Genomic DNA, 22,268 nt, shown 5'->3' on the forward strand with positions numbered 1-22,268 from the left:
TCCAGGGTATGTTGACTTCCATTATTAGCTTTCTAAAAATAGATGGACTAAGAAAGTGTGGCAAAAATAACCAGGCACACATGTTGAGAACCTCTATGGAAAGGGACACCTCTTCATTCCTGGTTACTGCTACCAGCTCTAGTGGGCAGTGGAGCTCAGAAGTGATGTCAGGAGCCCCTGAACTCTCTGGATCACTGCCAGGATACTTCAACCTCAGAATTGTTTTTTCCATCCCCTTCTCACGCCTCACACAGCTACCACCTCAATTCATGCCGTAGTCATTTTTCACCTAGACTGTTGCAGTGACCTCTGAATTAGTTTTTCTGCCTCATCCCACCCCACCTAAATCCGTCTTCCACCTGGATGCTAATGTGATTTTACTGAAACTTGGGTCTGTGTCAATCCCCTACTAAATAAGTACTACTATTTCCCCATTGCCTTCAGAATAAATCAAAAGCACTTTGATTTGACTTTTAAAAAGTCTTTGACAGCTTGGCCTGAGCCTAATTCTCCAGCTTCATTGTACGTTACTCTCTTTCCCATAATCATGGTCCAGCCAAATTGTCCATCTCTGTTCCTCACACATGCCATCTCCTTTTGAATTTCTTTGCCATTGCCCTGGCTGTGCTCCTGGGTTAGAATTCTTTTGCATCTGCTCTCTACCTCACAGACATCTTTACTCCATTCAACACTCAGCTCAAGCGTCACCTTCTATATAAAGCATTTTCTGATATCCACAACTACTTTCATCCTTCCTCTTTGATTATCTTGTATTTCACTACCTTATATTTATTATGCATATATACATATATACATGCGTGTGTGCATTTGTGTGTGATGTCCCTTTATTGTACAAAATATTTTTGAGATTAAGGATTTTTTCATTTTTTTGTCTTTTTATTCCCAATACCTAACACTGTGGTGGGAAAAAGTATACATTTAAGAAATGCTTGATTGATTGATTGATTGATAAAGAGAAAGTCCAAATATGGCAGGAGAACTTTGTTCTGATTGATTTTTGTTAAAGTTTCAGTTAATAGCAGAAATAATAAGACTAAGTATCTTTATATTATATGTTATATATCCTTATATATATTATATATCCTTATATATATTATCTCCTGATCAAAAAAATTAAAGTCACTAAAGATAAGTTGACTTAACTTGTCAATAAAATGATAAAGAGTCACAAAATGAATTAAAATATGTAATTTAGCAAAGTTTTCTTGACATGAAATACATTTAATCCAGAAAGACTTAAATGGACTCAAAATGAAAGGGTAGGAAAAATTTACTGGTGGTTGTTGCCCTTCATTCTCAAAGGGACCAAAATGATGTCACTGTGCTGGCGTCAAGTCTCAGTGTGTCTGCCTGTGATTGATTAAACCAATACAAGCTCAGAATACTCTACCACAGGTCAGACACATATAGTCCGTGTGAACATTTGAGGTGTATTCTCTAAATTTGTGCATCCTGCATTTCCTTTGAGCTGTTTCAATTCTGCTTTGCTCATAAAGCACAGCATCTTCTCTGATGTGGGCACACCATGCTGAGCGGTTCTGTGCCAGTGTCTTCCGTGTCACACAATCAATTCCTAAGTTCTTAAGAGAGACCTTGAGAGTGTCCTTGTATGACTTCTTCTGACCACCATGTGAGTTCACCATAAAACAGTCTTTTTGGCAAGTATATATTTTGCATTCAAACAACGTGGTCAGCCCATCAGAGTTGCACTCTGTGAATCGATGTTTCTCACCTGTGACTCCAAGAAGCTGTAGTATGTGCAGCAGCCATACACAGGTAAACCATTTCATGGGATGGGCTGACCCAATTGAGGGTCACCAAGAAAATATTTACTAAGCAACCACTAAATCATGAAAAACTAGAATGGCTTTTATACAAAATAAAATTCAAACCAGAAAGTATTAAATGATATAAAGAAGGATATGTGATGCTAAAAGGTTCTATATAAAATGAAAATGTCATTTAAAAATGTGTGTACTTAATAATGCTGCAGTATCATAGCAGAAAACCTTACAGAATTGCAAAAAGGAGTAGCAAAAATGTAATAATGAGATATTTTAATACATATCAGAATGTTAAATTCAATAGAAAGCTAAGTGTGTTTGTCCTTTGTTGCCAAAGAAGATCATGCCATCAGAAAAATGATGACATGACTTGCACTTGACTTTGTTTTGAGTGAGGGAGGGCTGTGCACGTCACCAGCCTCACTTCCCCTCCAGAGCCATCTGAATCCAATGACCAGATATTCATCAGGATGACTGGAGATGACCCAGGATAAGGCAATTGGGGTTAAGTGACTTGCCCAAGGTCACGCAACTAGTGAGTGTCAAGTGTCTGAGGTAATATTTGAACTCAGGTCCTCCTGACTCCTGCACTGGTGCTCTATTCACTGTCCCACCTAGCTGCCCCTTAGCTTAGAAAACTAAGAAATTATAGTTGAATGGAGCATTAAATAGACTAGTTACAACAGATATGTGTAGAGAATTTAAAGGAAAGAGGAAAGAACATTGATCACCTCCTGGGTCTTAAAAAGATACAGGAAAATATAGAAAATCAGATGTTTTATACAATATAATTTAAAGTCATAATGCAATGAATTAGTGATCAGAAATGAGACAATGAATGAAAGTTGTAGGCCCAAGGAGAATCTCAATTGTAGCAGGATTATAATCTGCATAAAATTGAATGATTATTCATGTGGATAAAATTTCAGATTCTTAAGGTATTTGGATATTTGAGGCAAATACGAAGATCTGTTGATCAATTTTTGTTCATTATCTCATGATTGTAAGAAAACTAATGAGAGTTAGTAGGTAAATGCCAAAATACCACCAGTGGGTTCTGCGGTTAAATGAACAACTTAGACTTAGGCTGGGACTGTGATCTCTTAACACAATTCCACAAGTATTTTTAAAAATGTTTACTGTGTGTCTAGCACTCTCATGTTCTTTTATTGGGTTTGAAGTTGGCATAAAACATATGACATAGTATTTCTCAAATAACATTAGAAGCATTAATGCTCCTAATGTTTCTTGTTTGTAGAGACTGGTTCGTGATAATCAGAACCTGGAACACTGGCTGGATTATGGCTCATTCTGCCTTCTGACCGATGATATCCTCAAAGCACAAGAATGTTTTCGTAAAGCTCTTTCATTGGATCAGACAAACATAGACAGGTATGGAAGGAAGAAAGAAAAGGAGCATGTAGGAGCTGATGTGGAAATGTGGGCTTTTTGTGGCTCATTGTTAAGCAGCTGTTGTGTTGTCCTCAGTCTGCTCCTGTGTGGTCTTCTGGCTATCATGATGGAGCACTACGAACAAGCAGAAATTTTTTTCGAAGATGCCACTTGTTTGGAACCGACCAATGTTGTGGCATGGACTTTACTTGGTATGGCAGTCCTCCAATCTGTGTCTGTCTTTTGTGTTTTCTTTTTTTGTAAGATTGCCTTTTCCCCCCCTTTATTAATTTTACTCCTTTATTTTGAACTGTATCAGAAATGGGACTTAATGTTAAAATTTGCAACTTGTTAGAATGTTAAAATTAGAAATTCAAGTCATTCAGCTTGATACCTTTTCAGGCTTGTTCTATGAAATTCAGAATAATGATATCCGAATGGAAATGGCATTTCATGAAGCTACCAAACAGCTTAATGCCAGATTAGCCAAGGAAAAGAGTGTTGCTGCGACTGTGGATGTTGGAGGGAAGGTCGAGTCCAGTTTAACAACTTTAGGAGTTGTGAGATCTTCTTCACCAACCAAAAGAGAAATACCACCAGGTGAGTACATGGTAAAATGTTCTAAGAGTTAGAGATAATAGGTTGATGTTGGAAGACTGACCTTATAAATAGGCAGAGTAGTGATGTGATTTCAGGGGTATTAGGATGGACCTTTGCCCAAATCTACCCAATTTGTCAACCATTGTGTCTGAAATTCCCACCTTTAGATTCATTAATGAGGTTTATTAAGGTTTTTATTTGTTTTCAAGTCCCTGTTTAAAATGTAGATGCCCTTGATGTAGAAAAACACTTTATTAGGATTAGTTTTGTTAGAGCAAAACCATGTGAGAATGGAACATAGGTACTTTAGGGAGGGGTAGGAAGACTAAAAGTGAGCAGAGGGGGTATTGAAAGATGGGAAGAGAGAGCATCAAAGATAAATTTTACAAATATAACAATTCTTGTTAGGGATACCTTAGTTAGAAACTGGTAAAGTTTAATAAGGAAGTAAGAAGAATGGGGATTGTAACCAGCAATGTTGAGTTTGGATAGGATTGTACTCATTCACTCGCCATGCTTTCTACATCATTAAGAGGGCTTTTGCTGCTGTTCAACAAAATTTAATTCATCTTTGTTACAGTCTTTAAAGTTAACATCTTAAACCCTTACTCTCCTCAGAGTCCTAATAACACTTTCTGCCTTAGTCATTCTTGAAAGGTTTCTATATCCCCTGAGAAGATTTACCCTTTAGAATTTTAGTCCATAAGATGCTATTTCTGACTGTTTTAAAAATTTGTCCTTGGACTCGAATAGAATTTCATAAAAGTTAGATATGATACACTTCTGGAGAATATTAAAAGAAAATAGAAAGGAGTACACCTATTTCTCAACTGTGAATGACACATTCACAAAAATTGAATTTGTATTAGGACTTAAAAACCTCCAGACAAATACAGAAAAAGAGAAATATCAAATGCATCTTTTACCAACCAAAATACAATCAAAATTATACTTAATAAGGGCTTTGGAAACAAATATAAAAAATTAACTAGGTACCAGATAACTTAATTGTAAAGAATGAATAAATCAAAGAAATAATAATAATAACAATAATTTATGTAGTATTTACTATATGTCAAGCACCATGCTGTGTTTTACAAACATCTCATTTTATTAAATTATAGAAGCAATAAATATGAAACAGCTTACCAAATTTGTGGGATGATCCAAGGTAGTACTTAAGGGAAAATTTATATTTCTAAACTTTTTCATCAGTAAAAGAGAGAAAGAACAGATCAACAAATTGGGCATGCAATTAAAAAAAGAACCTAGAAAAACATCAAATTTAAACCCTCCAAAAATACAAATCCTGAAAATCAAAGGAGAAATTAACAGAATTGAAAGTAAAAAATTAATAACTAAAATTAGGAATTTAAAAAATAAAATAAATATGTTATTAGATAATTTAATTTAAAAAATTACCAGTATAAAAAATTGACAACCAATGAAGAAGAAATAAAAGCAGTTATTTGGAGCTATTTCACCCAACTATGTGCCAATAAAATTGCCAATCTAAATACAATGTATAAATATTTACAAAAATATAATTGCTTAAATGAACAGAACAGGGCATATAATACTTAAATATTTCTTAGAAAAGAAATTGAACATAGCCATAAATGAACTCTCAAAGTAAAAAATCACGACCAGATGGAATTACAAGTGAATTCTACCAAACATTTAAAGAACAGTTCATTCCAATACTACAATAAACTATTTGAAAAAATAGGTAAAGATGAAATCTTGTCAATCTTCCTATGAAATAAATATGGTCTTGATACTGAAACTGGGAAGAGTCAAAAGAGAGAAAGTGATAGACTAATTTCCCTAATAAATATTGATGCAAAAATTTTAAATAGATTATCTACAAGGAAAACAGAAATATATCACAAAGATCATACACTATGACTAGGCTGATTTATAGCAGGAATGTAAAAATCATGATTGTTTCAAAATATGCAGAAAAAACTTTTGACAAAATACAATATTCATTTCTGTTGAAAACAAACAAACACTAGAAAACATAGAAGTAAATGGAGCTGTTCTTAAAATGATAATTCATATCTACTTAAAACCAAGAGCCAGCATTATTTGTAATGGGAATAAGCTAGGAGCCTTTTTGATAAGATTAAAGGTGAAGCAAGGATTTCCATCATCACCATTACATTCAATATTGTATTAGAAATGTTAACGATAGCAATAAGGCAATAGAAAGAAATTGAAGGAATAATTATAGGCAGAAGGGAAACAAAACTATCACTTTATGCCAGTGATATGATATTTTACTTAGAGAACCCTAGAGATTAAATTAAAAAACCATTTAAAACAATTAACAACTTGAGCACAGTTGCAAGGTATAAAACAAACCCTCACAAATTATCTGCATTTCTGTATATTACAAACAAAAGTCAGTAGGAAGAGATAGAGAAATGCTTTTTAAAATAACTATGGACAGTATAAAATACTCAGGACTCTACCTGCCAAGACACATATAGGAACTATGTGAACACAATTACAAAACATTCTTCACACAATAAAGACATATCTAAATAACTAGAAAAATATTAATTGCTCATGAGTAGGTCAAGCTAAAGTAATAAAAATATTGCCTAAATTTATTTATTCAGTTCCATGCTAAATAAACAACCAAAGGATTACTCTACAGAGTTAGAAAAAATAATAACATTCATTTGGAGTAACAAAAGGTCAAGGATGTCATGGGAATCAATGGGAAAAAAGATGGGGAAGAAAGGGGGCCTGGTAGCATCATATCCCAAACCATATTCCAAAGCTATAATCATCAAAATCATTTGGTATGAAGTAAGATATGGAAACGTTGATCAGTGGAACAGATAAGGTATACAATATGGAGAAATAAATGAGCACAGTAATCTTGTGTTTGATAAACCCCAAAATTCTAGCTATCATTATTCAACAAAAATTGTGAAAATTGGAAAGTAATCTAGCAGAAACTAAGTAGAGACCACTGTCTCACACCATATACCAAGATTAAGGGGAAGAGTTCATGACCAAACGAGATAAAATGGATGATTATGGTTACATAATATTTAAAAGTTTTTGCACAACAAAACCAGTACAGCTAAAATTAGAAGAAAAGTAGGAAATTGGGGAGGGGGGAATCTTTGTAGCAAGTTTCTCTGATAAAGATCTCATTTCCAAGATATATAGAGAACTAAGTCAAATTTGCAAGAATTAGAGCCATTTCCCAATTAATAAACAATCAAAGGATATGAATAGGCAACTTTCAGAGGAAGAAATCCAAACTATTAATAGTCATATGAAAACAAAATGCTCTAAATCACAAATAATTAGAGAAATATAAATTAAACCAACTCTGCAGTACTATCTCATACCCTTGATTGCTAAATTGATAAAAAAGAAAAATGACAAATGCTGGAGGGGATGTGGCAAGACAGGTACACTAATGAACTATTGGCAGAGCTAGGACCTAGCCCAACTATTCTGGAAAGCAATTTGGAATTATTCTCAAAAGGCTCCCCTTAACTGTGCACATCCTTTGACCAACTGGTATCACCACTTGGTCTATACTCCAAAGAGATCAAGGAAACAGGAAAAGGACTCATTGGTACAAAAGTATCTATACCAGATATTTTTATAGTGGAAAAGTATTAGAAACTGAAGGCATGCCCATCAGTTGGAAAATGACTGAACAAGTTATGGTAAATGAATTGCTGCAAAAAAAAATGATGAAGGGGATGATTTCAGAAAAACCTGGGAAGACTTATATGAACTAATGCAAAATGAAGTGAGCAGAACCAGGAAAATAATTTATATAATCATAGCAGTATTGAAAAGATAAATCAACTTTTGGAAGACTTAGTAATTCTGATCAACACAACGATTTACCACAATTCCCAAGGATTAATGATGAAACATTCTGTCCGCCTCCAGAAAGAGAGTTGATGGACTCAGAATGCAGATTGAAGCATTTCTCTTTTTCTCTTTCTTTCATCCTTTCTTTCTCTTTCTTTTCTTTCCTTCATTTATTTACTCATTCATTTGTTCTTCCCTCCCTCTTTTTCCTTCCTATTTTTCTTTTCCTTGCTCCCTTCTCCCTCTTTTCCCTTTTTTTCTTCCTTCTTTCCAACAGAACCCATTTGAGAAATCCTTTTACATGATTATACATATTTCTAACAGGTTTTGGTTTTCTTGAGTTCTCAATGGGTAGGGGAGGGGGCAGGGAAAGAATTTGGACCTGAAAATACATTTGAATTTTAAAAAATGAAATCTATTCTCCCCAAATCCAAGTTGCATTGTTAGACTATTACTACCTTTCTCCACTTTCTCTGTCACAAAATCAAAGATATAGTAGTCACTTCGCCCAAAGTTTCCATCATGTCACCCCTGTGACTCTTTCTTCCTTATTAGGGAGAATCATATCTATAATTCAGTTTTATCTTGGTTTCTTCATCTTTGGAGGAGTAAATTACCATTAAGGGAAATGAAGGATATAACTGCTTTGCTTTTGGTAGAAAGAGAGCTCTCCAGCACATCCTGATAACTGTGTTACAGCATTCCTCGGTGTCAAGCTTCTGATCTATTTCCTAAATCAGAGGTGGGAAGCACTCTCCTGCTTCCTTCTTCTGACTGGAGCATGGACTTAGAGTTGGAAAGAACCTTAGGGTTCCTTGGGTTCAAGTCCCTTATTTAACATGTAATGGGAGTCTGACCAACAGAAGTCCAGTCCTTCAAGTATACACACTCAGCCTCAGCTCTATAGCCAATTAAAAAGTTTTTTATTATCACAGAGAGGTTAAGTAGTTTGCCCAAAGTCACATAACTTGTGTCTGAGGTTATGTTTGGCTCTCAGTGAATGCATTTTAATATACAATGCTATTCTACCACTTTATATCTATTCCATTCCTTTTGAATAAGATATCCCTCCAAATCCAGGTCCTATTCAAGGATCTCATTTCAATTCTAATTGGTAACTATAAGGTCAAATTTGCCTCCTCCATTAGACATCTGAGTCTCCTGGTTTAATTACTGATTTCCTTCTTGGTTTTATTTACTGTGAAATTCTTCCCCATTTTCTACAATATGTAGCTTGGAATGCAGATCTTTTTTCTATCTCATTTCTTTTTCATTTAATAGCATTTGATTAGATTTGCAAGACTTGGGCAAATAAATTCTTACTGGCCCTTGTTATGTGCGCTCCATCTCTGAACAAGGTTTGGTATTCCTATATTTTAAGGTATGAAGCAGAAATTCAAATCCCATTTGCAGAGATCTTAATTCCATTTAAATGGTGTCTTTGTAACTTACTTCCCAAGAAATATAAACAGAACACTCATAAATAAACTGAACTGCCAAAGAACTGACCTCTTTGTGAACAGAAAATAGATATGTAGAATTTTTTATATTTTGAAAATTATTCATTATTTCATGTCATGATTAACTACTATACAATTTATGAAGAATTTTTCACTGAAATTTTATTTTGTTGGGATTGGAAGATACCATATCCATGTTGGATGAGTTTCTTGAAGAGCCATCCAAACCCCAGTCTGAGTCTATCGATCGGCAAAGGTTGTCGCTCCCACACCAGGACCTGAGTGCCATCCATAGAAACTCCAAGTTGTTTTCTCTTTCTAAGGAGACACCAAAGAAAGGTAAGCAGAGAAAAAGACTTGGTGAAGAAGGAGACGTGATGGAATGAATGACTAGACAAGAGCTGAACATTTCAGCCTTCCTAAGAGAGGTAACCCTGGCTTAATGGAAGTCAAGAGTATTATCTCTTAGCCACTGAGAGATGTATCATCACTTAGCATCTGTTAATATTAGAATACGTTGTAAAAATTCAGCTTTGTGGTAGAACCTGTCAGCCAGGAGGACTTATTGTTGAACTCACAGAGTTGGAAAGAGACTAGCAGGCGGCAGCCTTTCCAGGCTGCACGTAAAGGGTGTACTCCAGCAGCACATATTCTATCAAGGATTTACTTCATGTGAAAATGGAGACTAATACTTTATATCTGTCCTGCTACCATCACATACCCTGCGTGCAGCCCATTCCTGTGTTGTACGTAATGATGTATGTGTATGTATGTACATATGTACGAATATGCATAGTATACATACACATATATGTGTGTCTGAGTATGTGTGTATATATATACACAAATTTGTTTGTATATGTATATGTATATATATGTATATATGTGAGAGGGTATATGTATATATTCATACATGTGTTTATGTATATGTGTATGAATGTGTATATATGTGTAACACTTGCGTTTGTGTATATGTGTATGTATTTATATATGTGTATACATACACACATGTTTGTATGTATGTATGTGTATATATGTGTGCATATATGGGTATGTGTATATACATGTGCTTGTATGTATGTACACACGTGTATATTATGTTATACACACATGTTTGTGTATATATTGTATGTATGTGTGTGTATGTATACATACATGCTTCTCATATATATGCAGTGTGTGTGTGTGTGTGTGTGTGTGTGTGTGTGTGTGAGAGAGAGAGAGAGAGAGAGAGAGAGAGAGAGAGAGAGAGAGAGAGAGAGAGAGAGAGAGAGAAAGGCAGCATGGCTTGGCTGGAGATCTGGCCTTGGAGTCAGGATGTCCTGGGTTCAAGTTCTGCCCCACACACATCCTGTGTGACCCTGGGCAAATCAAGGCCCAAGACAATTCTCTGAGATTGTAAAGAACAAAACACATGCGACTCTGCCTTGGTAGAAAGTTTCCTTCTGGGAGCCCCATTTGGGATGGAATCAAAGACCAGAACTTGTCCCTTTGGGGCAGGAGCCCCTGGAGCTCCTTCCTTCCCTGCTTCTCCCCACCCCAGGCACCTCTTGAGGGAGACCCAGTTGTTAAACTTCCAGTGTCAGCAACAGGCAAGGGTTACAACCCAGGGCTTGATTTATTGTTTTTTTGTTTGTTGAGACTCAAGGAAGTAATGAAGAAAATGTTAACAATGCAGATTAAACTTAAAGGTGTTTTGTGTGTCTGGTTTTTTTTACAGAGCTAATTTTAGACATTTACCCATATGCTTCCAGAAATCTTAGTTAAAGCTTAAAACAGCACTAGGACTTATGAAATCCACCATACTTATGTACACACACACGTACACACACACACACACACACACACACACACAGTTTATAATTTCTCTAGCTCAAGTACTTCAAGAAAGACTATTTTGACTTTTTCCTGGCTTTCTAGTATTTGATCCTTAGCCCTGTATTAGTGTAGGCCAGTATTGGATCCCTGAGGGCTGCCTATTAAATTAGAAAACTACAAATTAACATTATGTTGTATAGCATTTTTATTTTGTTAAAATTTCCAATGACATTTTAATCAGTTTGACTGCAGTAGTACACATGACACTTCTGCTGCAAGCTGTTTCTCAAATGTTTTAATATGTGGATCACTAAGTCACACCCAATATATAATCTACCATGATTATTTTCTATCACTATAGCAAAAAAAAAAATCATATTTATTTTAACTGCTACTATGGCTACAATTTAAAGATACTAATTTTTGTTATATTTTTCATAGTAGACTTGAATCTGTTCTTTAAAAGCTGCTCTTACATTTTGTAACTTGAAGTTTTGACTGGCCAGGATTTAACACCTTGAGAGTCAATACTTAAATGAGTCTTCTGCCTTTCAGGTACCCTTTATGAACAGTCTCTCTGTTTTATTCTTACTTTTCTGCTTCTTGAGGCTCTCCTCTCCTTTTCCTTTCTCCTCCTCTCCTTTGATTTTTTTAGCTTCAAAAGCTCAGGTTTCATCATCAGCTCTGGCTTCCTCGGCCTTTCATGGAGTTTCTCAAAGACCCAGCACTATTTTCATGGAGACCACACGCTTCTTGATGAAGGTCAATGCTGTTCAGGTAAGCGTAGAATAACCCCGAAAAGGTGTTCAGTGAGTTACTTATTTCATTCATACGGTATCTTTTAAAGTTCATCCTAGTGTGATCCAGAAGCAGATACATTCTTAAAAGTGAGTTCTGGACCCAAGAGCATCCTAGGATTTCTCACAAATAGCATTGCTCTAGAGGTCTGGTGGTGAAGGACCAAACATGGCTAATCTGTTACTTGGCGAGTGGAAGAATAACCACATGAGATTGCCAGTATGATATCTGGCGCAGTGTCTGTGTATAATAAAAAGAGTTGAATTTGCAGAGCTTGCCTTATTTTAGAAAGATTGATGGGAAAGGAGGGTACAAAGCAGTTCTTCTCCAGTGGAAAGACATGCCAGCTTAATGCAGTATATTTTATCAGAAATGACCACTTAAATGTCCAAGGTTATGGGTCTGGAGCTTGGAAAAATAAAGCTCTGAACCATTTTAAGACTTGCTGACACTGTCTCCCCTTCCTAGGATAATGAAGTAGAATGCTTTGTGCTCTTAGACAGGGGTCTGGTCTTTGGGACAGATAGTTACATTCCCTATTCATCCTAGTGTTATGCCGGGGATCAGAATTTGTCTCCATGATAGGTTAGTCACTTGGGAAGCTTGCTTCTAGTTCATAGGGTTATAGGTCTAGAGCTAGAAAGGTCTCCCTTGACAGATGAGAAAATGGAGGCCCAGACAAGTTAAGTTATATTACACAAGGAGGAGGTCAGTGCTCTTCACATGGCACCAAACTTCATTCCAGGTCCTGGATAACATCAGTTATAGTTATCAAGAAAATACTGCATGTTTTAGGTACATCACTAACCCTTTGAAGTTGACAACAATCATGATCTTCTTTTTCTTGGTATTTTCAGAGGGAGACAAACTCCTGGGCTAGATGAACCATGGGGCTGACTCCGTGTAACCTTGCTAATGCCCTTAATAGTCTTTTCATGTTTTTCAGTATGTCCACAAGGTGCTTGCACACGAACTGCTGTACCCCCAAGGAGGCCCTGGCTGTGAATATTACCTGGTCCTGGCACAGACTCACCTTCTCAAGAAGGATTTCGCCAAGGCAGAAGAATACCTCCAAGCAGCCAGCCAGATGGATTACCTGGTGTTTATCTTTGCTAGGTCCTCTTGTGTTGGAAGGAAGATAGGTGTAGCAGTGCTCACTGATGGGGGTCAAAGGGAACAGCCCTGGTGGGTGTTTCTCAATTTCTGGGCCTTCAGTTTAGGGTGAAAGTGAGAGGGAAGCTCCCGTCAATGTCCTCATATGCCACATATTGGACGGGACAGAGGAGTCCCTCTGCCTGTGCCTTGGAATGCCAACATTAGCTATATTCCAAGGGCTCCCATTTGCAAGCTTGCTCAGTGACTGTTGCTCTTAATTTCTAGAACCCTAATGTCTGGGGTTTGAAGGGACACTTCTTCTACCTGAGTGGAAATCACGCAGAAGCCAAGGAATGCTATGAGCGAACTGTCAGTTTTGTAGTGGATGCTGCTGAAATGCACTTCATCTATCTGCGACTGGGATCCATCTATCTGGAAGAGGGAGAGGTGAGGAATGCTAATAGAGAAATTAAGACTGGCTCAGTTTCTTCCTGCAGTGGTGGCTATAAGAAAAGTACCATACCTTGTGTTCTAATTTGTGAAATAACCATGTCTTTTTGTGGTTATATGGGAGTTCTCTGTGCCGTGTGTGAATCACAGGTCCAGGCCCCATCCAGGTCTCTCATTTGTTGTCACAAGGCATGGTACCCTCACTGAACTCCTCAGGACAGCACTACTCTGAGGAAGTGATTCTCAGGGTTGTTGGCTCTCTTGTTGCCTGAACATCCATTATAGCTACATATCTCCTACTTGAGATAAAAGGGGAAAAATATACCAGATTAGACCCAAAGTGGACATGTTAGGGTAAAATGCCCTGGAGAGGACTCAGGAGGCTTCCTGCTGTGAGTGGGCACATCTAAGGAGACTGAAGAATGTATCTACACCAGACCCCCCAGAAAGCCTCAGACACAACTCCTGAGAAAGTATTGTTCTAGATAAAGTGGGGGCCTCCAGGAAGACTTTCAGTAACCTGGAAAGCATTTTGTGGGAATACGGGGCACTTCTGGCTTGATGGTGTGATTCAGTTGTTTATCTGTGTCCCCTAGAAGTCTTGGTAGATAAGGGTGGCATTGCTCTCACACAAATCTCTGGCTTCTCTGGAGTTTTTGCCTGGACAAAGCTGGGATTGTTTTGAGTATTTTCCATCTGGTTTTCTTACTACTCCCTTTGTGATAGTTAGCATACTTACAGAGGACATGAATGAAATCCAATCACTCATTTACCGCATACTGTTCTGGAGAGCGGTTACATCAGAGACCTACCTCCATGTTGCCCGCTTGCTGTATGAAGTTCAGGATTTCCCACTGACGGAAGCTTAGAAATAATTCTCTTTCTACAGAATGAAAAGGCAAAGCATACCTACTTGTTGGCTTGTAAAAAATCACCTTCGTGCCTCACCTGGCTGGGAGTGGGAATTGCCTGCTATCGGGTAAGAGAATGAAGGTCTGAGGATGGTCAAAAGGCTCCTTTTCTTGTTCAGGAATCACGTGGGTACTGGAGTTGTTGTGACCACAGGTCATCAGCTTCAGAGCAGGCTTCCCTAGAGTGAAAGGCTTTTCTTCCGACTTGTTGAGGGAACCAGAGCTTAAAAAGTGGAGCTGAATCAGCTTTGAAGCTCAGGTCTAGAGGTTATGTCAGCATACTTTCATATGTTATTGTTTCATCAAGGGACTACTTTAAGAAACCACCTTGGAACTCTCCAATCTAGTGATAGTTAGCTGTGGCTCCTTCATATTCCAGAGGGATTGCTGCAGAAGGCTGTTAGAGACACCCCTTTCATTATGGTTGAGGCTGGGATTCTAGTTAGAAAGCCTTTGTTCCCTGTTTTGGCCTTAGAATCCCTTTACTTTCAAATTAGAAAACACAGTGAGAGGGGAAAGGAAAAAGAAGAAGGCACCACTGAGGACAAAGGTCTTGTTTGTTCCTTAGGATGGCTTTTGGAGAATTTTAGAAAGGGCTAACAATGCTGCAAGAAAGCACCCCTTATCTCAAAGGCCCTGTCTGCTCTGGGGCCCTATTCCACTGACACATGCAGGTTCCTCAGAAAAGCTGCCCCAGGTATGAGCACCAATGGTCAGGATTCACTCTAAACCGTAGCTCGTGAACCCCCATTGATGTATATAAATACCAGCCATCCAGAGAACACATTGGTACAAAATGAAAGACATTTATCAGACAGCAAAGCAAATAAAGTGGCAAAAAAGTCCTCCAGTGCTCACACATGTGATACACTTTCCCATAAGTGATCATACTACCATTGAGGAAAGGCACACATGCTGAGTACATGTGTGACAGGGGACCTAGGTGAAGGGAAACATGTGAGAGGGAGGGAACAAGCATTTATCAAATATCTGCCATGTATCAGACACCATGCTAAGAATTTGACAGATATTAACCTGATGCTCACAGCAACTCTTGGAAATAGATGCTATTAATATCTCCATCTTACAGTTGAGGAAACTGAGGCAAATAGAGATTAAGTGACTTGCCTGAGGTCATACATCCAGTATATGTCTGAGGCTGGATTTTAAACTCAGGGTCCAGCACTCTATAGGGTACTGGACCACTTAGCTGCCTCAGTAGACAGCTGGATTCTCAAATATTATCTCAATGCTTACAACAAGCCTGGGAGACAGGTTCTATTATTATCCCCATTTTACAGTTGAAGAAACTGAGGCAGACAGAGGTGAAATGACTTACCCAAGATCAGACAGTTAGTATCTGAGGCTAGATTTGAACTTTGGTCTTCCTGACTCCTGGCCCAGTGCCCTATTCACCGTGCCACCTAACTGTGGTCAGAGAAATTTGCACCTCCAATACTAAACAGTTGCTGATGCCTTCTGGTAATGTTATACCCGCTGAGCCCCTGCTCAGCTGAGTTTTAGCTGTTTGCTCTTTGCTCCCTCATATCTATCAATGTGTGATGTTTAGAAAGCCTCTCTCTTGAGGAGGGGAAGCTTTTAGTGCACAGCCATGGGGTGAGGAAATTGCCACACCTAATAAGGAAGTCAAAAGGCTATGATTAAATCTATTCCTTTATGGTTCCCTGTTCCTGCTCAAATTCTGAGATCTATGCCTCCATTCCCTCAGTTTGTTTTGGTTGGTATGCACATGAAGTTAAGGCAGTCTTTCCTTTATTATGCATATCTGTCAGCAACTAAAATGCACATCTCTGTGGCTGACCTCTGCCCAGCCCAGAAGGGCTCCTTCTTAACACCAACAAAGACAAATGGCTCCAGCCATTGTCATTAATACATCCTAACCAACCTAATCAGAAGATTAGCCATATCCTACTGTAATGTCATGTGAGTGGTTACCAGTTTATAATCTTGTTCCTATGAAACTGACAGTCCGCTACAGCATTGTTTTTCCATATTGCCCTTTTGTGGAGTCAGTGACGTCAGTCATGCTACACCAGCATTGTTTTTATTTTTATTATTTTTAAAATTAATTTGTTTTCAGTTTTCCACAATCACTTCCATAAGTCTTAGATTTTCTCGCCCTCCCTCCCCATGATGGCATGCAATTTTATATGAGTTCTACACATACATTCTTATTAACCACATTTTCACATTAGTCATGTTGCATAGAAGAATTAAAATGAATGGGAGAAAACTTGAGAAAAACCAAACCAAACAAAAACATAACAAAAGAGAAAACAAACAATCTGCTTCATTCTACTTCCGATTCCGTAGTTCTTTCTCTAGATGTGGATGGCATTTTTGCCTCAGTCCTTGGGAATGTTTTAGGTCTTTGCATTGCTGTGAAGGGCTAAGTCTATCAGAAACAGTCCTCACACACTTTGTCTGTTACTGTGTACAATGTTATAAATCCTTCCAGGTCTCTCTGAAGTCCTCCTGTTCATCATTTCTTATAGCACAATAATATTCCATTATATTCATATACCACAACTTGTTCAGCCATTCCCCAATTGATGGGCATCCCCTTGATTTCCAGTTCTTGGTCACCACAATGAGAGCTGCTCTAAATATTTTTGTACATGTGGGACTTTTTCCCATTTTTATGATCTCTTTGGGATACAGTCCTAGAAGCACTATTGCTGGGTCAAAGGTACACCAGCATTGTTAACAGGTGTTCACTATTCGAGTGATTCTCAAAGTGCAGTGGAACAGAGGTGGGGGGGCGTAAGGGAATGTTCCCTAAAACCCTTCCAGGTGGTCTGTGAGGTATTTTCATTTGCCTAATAAATACTCTTTCCTCTTCCAACTACACATTTGTGTGAGATCAGATTTTCTTCATATATTTCATCCAAAACAACATTACAACATATTGAATACAGAAGCAGACAGATGAATCCAGCTCTCTACTAAGGCAGCTAGGTAGCCCAGTGGATAGAGTGCTGGACCTGGAATCAGGAAGACCCAAGTTCAAATCCAACCTCAGATACTTACTATGTGACCTTAGGCAAGTCACTTTGTCTCAGCTTCCTCAATTGTAAAATGTACCTACCTCCCAGGGTTGTTGTAAGGATCAAATGAGTTCAGAATGTTTGCAAGCTGCTTAGCACAATGCCACGCATGCAGTAGAAGCTGTATAAATGCTAGCTATTATTGTCATTGTCTTCTAATAAGTCAGACATTAAATAAATTTACATAAATATGTTGAATAATGCCACTCTTCATTATTTTATTAAATTATTTTTTTATTATTTTGTTAAATTATATTTTAATATCTAAATTATATATTACAGATAAATTAAATTATGTTTTGTATATTATATATACTTTTATGTTTTATTAAATTAATACACTATATTATTTAGTAATAAATTGACTCACATTAATAAATATATTATTTATTAGTTTCAGTTTCTAATATGGTAATTATTAATAGATCTGATACAATAATAAAAGCTGCTTGAAGTCCTCAGTAATTTTTAAGAGTTTATGCTAGGAGGTCCTGGGACCAAAAGATTTGAAAACCTTTGCCCTAAAGCAGTGGAATCACAGTCCCTATCCTTATCCCTCTGCCTGTATTTTTTTAGGGGAAATTAAAATTTTCTGGCCTATCCTAAGAGCATGTTGCTAGAATAGGACTTTGAGATTCACTTCATTAAAAGAAAATTTAGAATTGAACGTGACAAGCATAGTAGTTGGAGGGGAATTATGAAATTATGTGTCTTTGAGGGTCTTAGATATTAAGAGGACCAGAAACCCCTGTTGGTTTTTGCTAAGCTGACTCTTAGCTCATATGTTGCCTTTGCTTTGTTAAGCTGGAGGAGCTCACAGAGGCTGAAGATGCTCTTTCTGAAGCCAATGCCATGAACAACTACAATGCTGAAGTGTGGGCCTATCTGACTCTGGTCTGTCTAAAAGTGAGTCTCCAGCTACCCACAGACAAAGCCCCTTCTAGGGTAGAGAAAGAGGAATAGCAGGATCCTTATTTAAAATATTTGCTTTTTGCTGGTCAGCAAAGATCTTCTCTAGAGAGAATGCTAGAGTTCTAAAGAGCTTACAGATGAGTTATTGGTTGCTAGGAGGTTCAGACAATGGAGGAGCTGGGTCTGAGGATCATGCTTTTGGAGGCTGACCAAATGTGTGTAAGGAATGATGACCCCTTTCTGTGTCTTTTCATCCTGACAATCTGACATGGAATTAGAGGCTATTGGCCTCACTCCATTAGGTTTCCTGATCAGGGACATCAGTGGGCATCATGACACTAGAATTCCAGGGAGTTTGGCATTTAAAAAAAAAGGAAATAAATGAATAACTGGAATTTCTGTTTGTGAGTAAAATTCTTGAAAATCAGTAATAGCATTACCTCGGAAAGCATCGGTACACCTGCGTTCTTGTGTTGGTTCTGCTACTAAATGGCTGTGTCACCTTGCTCCTTTCCCTCTGGGTTTCAGCTTTCTTATCTGAAAAGAAGCAGGAGAGGACCAGCTGATATTTAAAGGCTTTAACTAGCATCAGTGTTTTTTGATTCTGTAATTGGTTTAGCAGTTAGATATTTTTCAAAGTATTTTCATAAACATTCCCTTATTTTACCTTCACAACTACCCAGATTTGCTTACAGGCTTGCTTATCGTAAATGGTCCCTGCTATTCCTGTTTGTCAGTAACAGTTATCCCTTCCATGTTACAACTTTCCCCATCGTGGTTTCGGCATCTTGGGTTGGCATAAGAAATTAAATGGGAATTTGAGGGGAGTTTTGTGGAAGCCACATATGACATGTGAAAGCTAGCAGATGACAGAAAATGTTTAAAAACTCAGAATATGCATAAAATATATGTATAATATTGTATTATATCAACATATTTTATCTTTAAATACCATAATAATTCAGATATCTTCTCTGGTACAAAGGGAGGTACAAAACATTTTACATAGATTTTCCAGATCATAGGAACACCCCTCCCAAACCTCTGGGATGTGGAAGGGATAACTGTAATCTCATTAATACCTTCATTGAACAATGTTTGTAACATTGTAGAGCCAATTGGTACTTTGTGTATATTTTCATGGGACCATCTAAAGACATAGGACCCAGGAGGTTGGGGGCATCAGTCAGCTGGTACTTTCCAAGTCTTATGGCTAACAAACTACCTCTTGCTCCTCTAATCCCTGTGAATCAGAATTGACATCTAGGGAAGTGAAAGTCGCTTTTATTTGTACTCCTGTTCCCCACTCTCCTCCCTGTCTGCAGCACCTCTCCTCTCCTTCCACCGGGCTCCCCAGGCCACCAGCCTTCACTCTCCTTCAACCCTTGTGACACATTTTCCCTCATCTTAGGTCTCTAGGTCTTTTTCTCCTACTCTTTACCCCTTCCATTCATAAAAGCCTGTCTCCATAAGATGCCACATCTAAGACTGCCCTTTCTAGTGTGGGTTGCTTATTCTCTCATGCCTTCTTACAGACTGGAACAGCAAGATCTGTTGGCACAGTCCTTGGTCCCTCTGATGCCACCTCTCTGACTGCTTCCCCTTTGACCTTTGCTCTTTCTATCTTACCCAGTACATGTTACTGTACTACCAGACTTAGGTCCCTATCCAAGGTGTTCATTATCTGGCTCACAGGTTTTTTCTCCACGCCAAACACTGCCTTCAAACCACTAGGGTCCCCATTACTGTGAACAATGAATCCTGTCAAGTGGTTACATGTATTTGAATTCGCACTATTTGAAGTAAAAGTTATATAATATATGGTCATTGGTTTCAGCTCACTGGAAATATATGGTGTAAATTTGAATGATGCAACTACTTAACAGGCTTCATGATTCACACTAATTGGGACCCTCTTCACTTCTTGTGATGTTCATTTTCATTCTATCTTAGCCACAGGGATGGAGCATATCTTAGATCTCACCATTATTCCTAACTGGTGGTACCTTCATGATCTTGAACTCAGAAATTTACCCCTTTGATCATATATCCTCTTCTCCTTCCATTTCTCTCTCTGCTTCTAATCTTGAGCTACTGAATGGGGCTCTAAGAACTTGTTCCACCAGGCTGATCAGGTACACGACACTCTCAATTGAGGCCTTCCTGCTATACCCTGCTTTTTAAAAACCACTTTATTTTTCCCTGATGAACTCTACATCATGCTTCCTGCTGTAAATGTTCTAAAGCACCTTTGACTCAAGTCACCCTAGTCCCCTGCTCTCCTTCATTGTAGCAGATGACCTCATTTCCTACTTGACCGAGAAAACGTGTGGACTCTTATTCTGACTGCATATCTCATTACTCCTCTAAAGCTTAACAGATCTTTTCTGCCCATTCAGGCACTGAGGATGAGATGTTAATCCCTCAGCTTGTACCCTCATCCCACCTCCTCCATGTCTTGAGTTTGCCCCATTGCTCATTCCCTCTCTATTTCATCTTCAATCTCTCCTTATCTATTAGTTCCTTCTCAGATACCTACAAATATGCCAAGTTCTCTTCCAATGCATTAGATTTTCCTCGCTCATATGAAATCATGGATCTCTTAAAATATTAAAGTAGCTACGTTTATTATATACAGTCATCACTAGCTGTTGTTTTGTTTTTAGGCTGGGAGGCAACTGGAAGCAGAACAGTCCTACAAATACACATTAAAGGTTTGGCTCTGATTCCCCTATTGGTTTGACTCAGGATGGAACCTGCATTACCATGAGAAGGGCTGGTTTAATTCAGGAGGAAATTGCTGCTATTTTATCATGTTTTATCTGAGAGTTATCATTGTGAGATTTGCTCAGATTTGCTTTTTTCATAAAACTGCTGGTTCTATAATCAGCATTCCCTTACTAAGTGATTGTGGGTATTGATACCTGGGATAGTATCATGAGCACTGCATTGAGAATCAGTGTGGGTTCCAGCTCCATTTCAGCCACAAATTAGCTGTGGGATTTTGGAAGAATCGCTTAATTGCTGTGAACCTTAGTTTATTCATCTGTAAATGAAAGAGGTGGGCTAAATTCAAGATGCTTCCTCATTCTAAGAGTTTACGGGGATCAAACTGGGTCACCTCTCATTGGTCAACAGATGTGGTTTATTATTACCTTTGAGATCTTTGAATGGTGTACCCAGGAGGTACTTAGAAGAAAGCAAGAATATGACAGCATCTAATCCCAATGAGAATGGGATGGAGGGGGGACTTGAGTGGTTTAAGATGTTCTAGTAAAACCTTGCCAACTTCATCAGAGCATATCCTATCCATTTTAATACAGCTGAAGCTGAAGGATGAAGCTTTGCTCAAGGAGATCCACATGGTGCAAGAGATGGTTGGTTTTGGGGATCCTTCCTTCTGATGACATCTTCCAGATGGAACTTCTTTTGTCTGACTCTATAAGGAAGAAACCTCCCTGAGCCCCTGAATCCTAAAGGAGTCAGAATTGTCCTGGGGCCAAAGAACAAGACAAGCTGCCCCTACGATTGTTTCATTTTGGGTTTTTTTGTTCAGTTTTTTTCCTTTTGTTGTTGTTTGTTTCTTCTCCTTGCTTCTTTATTGTTGTTACTCAATAAGGTTAATAAAAAATAAGCAAGAAAATATGAAGCTCATCTAGGTTGTTGGTGAGAGCACAAAGAAGGTAATCGTGTCAGAACTGGGGGGATGAGGTAGGAGTAGGCATTACCAGAATTTCGGGAGGAGCATGAGAGGCAAAGCAGTTTAGGGGAGAGAGCACAAGACCAGGAGTCAGAACTGGGTTCTGATCCAGGTCCTGCTGTTTGCTAGCTGTGTAACTCTGAGAAAAATCTTTCATCACTCTGACCCTCGGTGTCCTCATCTGCAAAATGACTGGATTATACTAAAAAAATGACTCTAAGGTCTTCCAGGTCTAAGATGTTATGACTGTAAGGAATCCTCCTAAGACTGAGGAGTGGCAAAGCACAGTAGTGCCACTGGCCAGGTTTACTAATGGGAGGATGCAACCTAACGCCATAATTTTCTAGCGAAGAAAGATTGGTCAGGATATTGGGTCCTTGCTTTGGAGGAAGAAGTGATTAATC

At 38.2% G+C, this 22,268-nt stretch overlaps 1 protein-coding gene across 5 annotated transcripts in view; it reads left to right on the plus strand.

Moving 5' to 3' along the window:
- Positions 1 to 21,809, plus strand: part of CFAP70 (cilia and flagella associated protein 70) — a 77,761-nt gene extending 55,952 nt beyond the window's left edge. For 3 of the 5 annotated variants that reach the window (XM_072628202.1, XM_072628198.1, XM_072628199.1), the window contains 11 exons: positions 3,064 to 3,197; positions 3,294 to 3,409; positions 3,600 to 3,797; positions 9,296 to 9,451; positions 11,586 to 11,707; positions 12,675 to 12,827; positions 13,109 to 13,270; positions 14,163 to 14,252; positions 18,057 to 18,158; positions 20,831 to 20,878; positions 21,488 to 21,809. In XM_072628202.1, the coding sequence (XP_072484303.1) occupies positions 3,064 to 3,197; positions 3,294 to 3,409; positions 3,600 to 3,797; positions 9,296 to 9,451; positions 11,586 to 11,707; positions 12,675 to 12,827; positions 13,109 to 13,270; positions 14,163 to 14,252; positions 18,057 to 18,158; positions 20,831 to 20,878; positions 21,488 to 21,568 (1,362 nt within the window). In that variant the 3' untranslated portion in view covers positions 21,569 to 21,809. The remainder of the gene's footprint in view (positions 1 to 3,063; positions 3,198 to 3,293; positions 3,410 to 3,599; positions 3,798 to 9,295; positions 9,452 to 11,585; positions 11,708 to 12,674; positions 12,828 to 13,108; positions 13,271 to 14,162; positions 14,253 to 18,056; positions 18,159 to 20,830; positions 20,879 to 21,487) is intronic. The other 2 variants (XM_072628203.1, XM_072628200.1) reach the window with 1 other exon arrangement.
- Positions 21,810 to 22,268: the final 459 nt, after the last annotated feature.

The sequence above is a fragment of the Notamacropus eugenii genome, chromosome 1, assembly GCF_028372415.1.
Source record: "Notamacropus eugenii isolate mMacEug1 chromosome 1, mMacEug1.pri_v2, whole genome shotgun sequence".
Classification (NCBI taxonomy): domain Eukaryota; kingdom Metazoa; phylum Chordata; class Mammalia; order Diprotodontia; family Macropodidae; genus Notamacropus; species Notamacropus eugenii.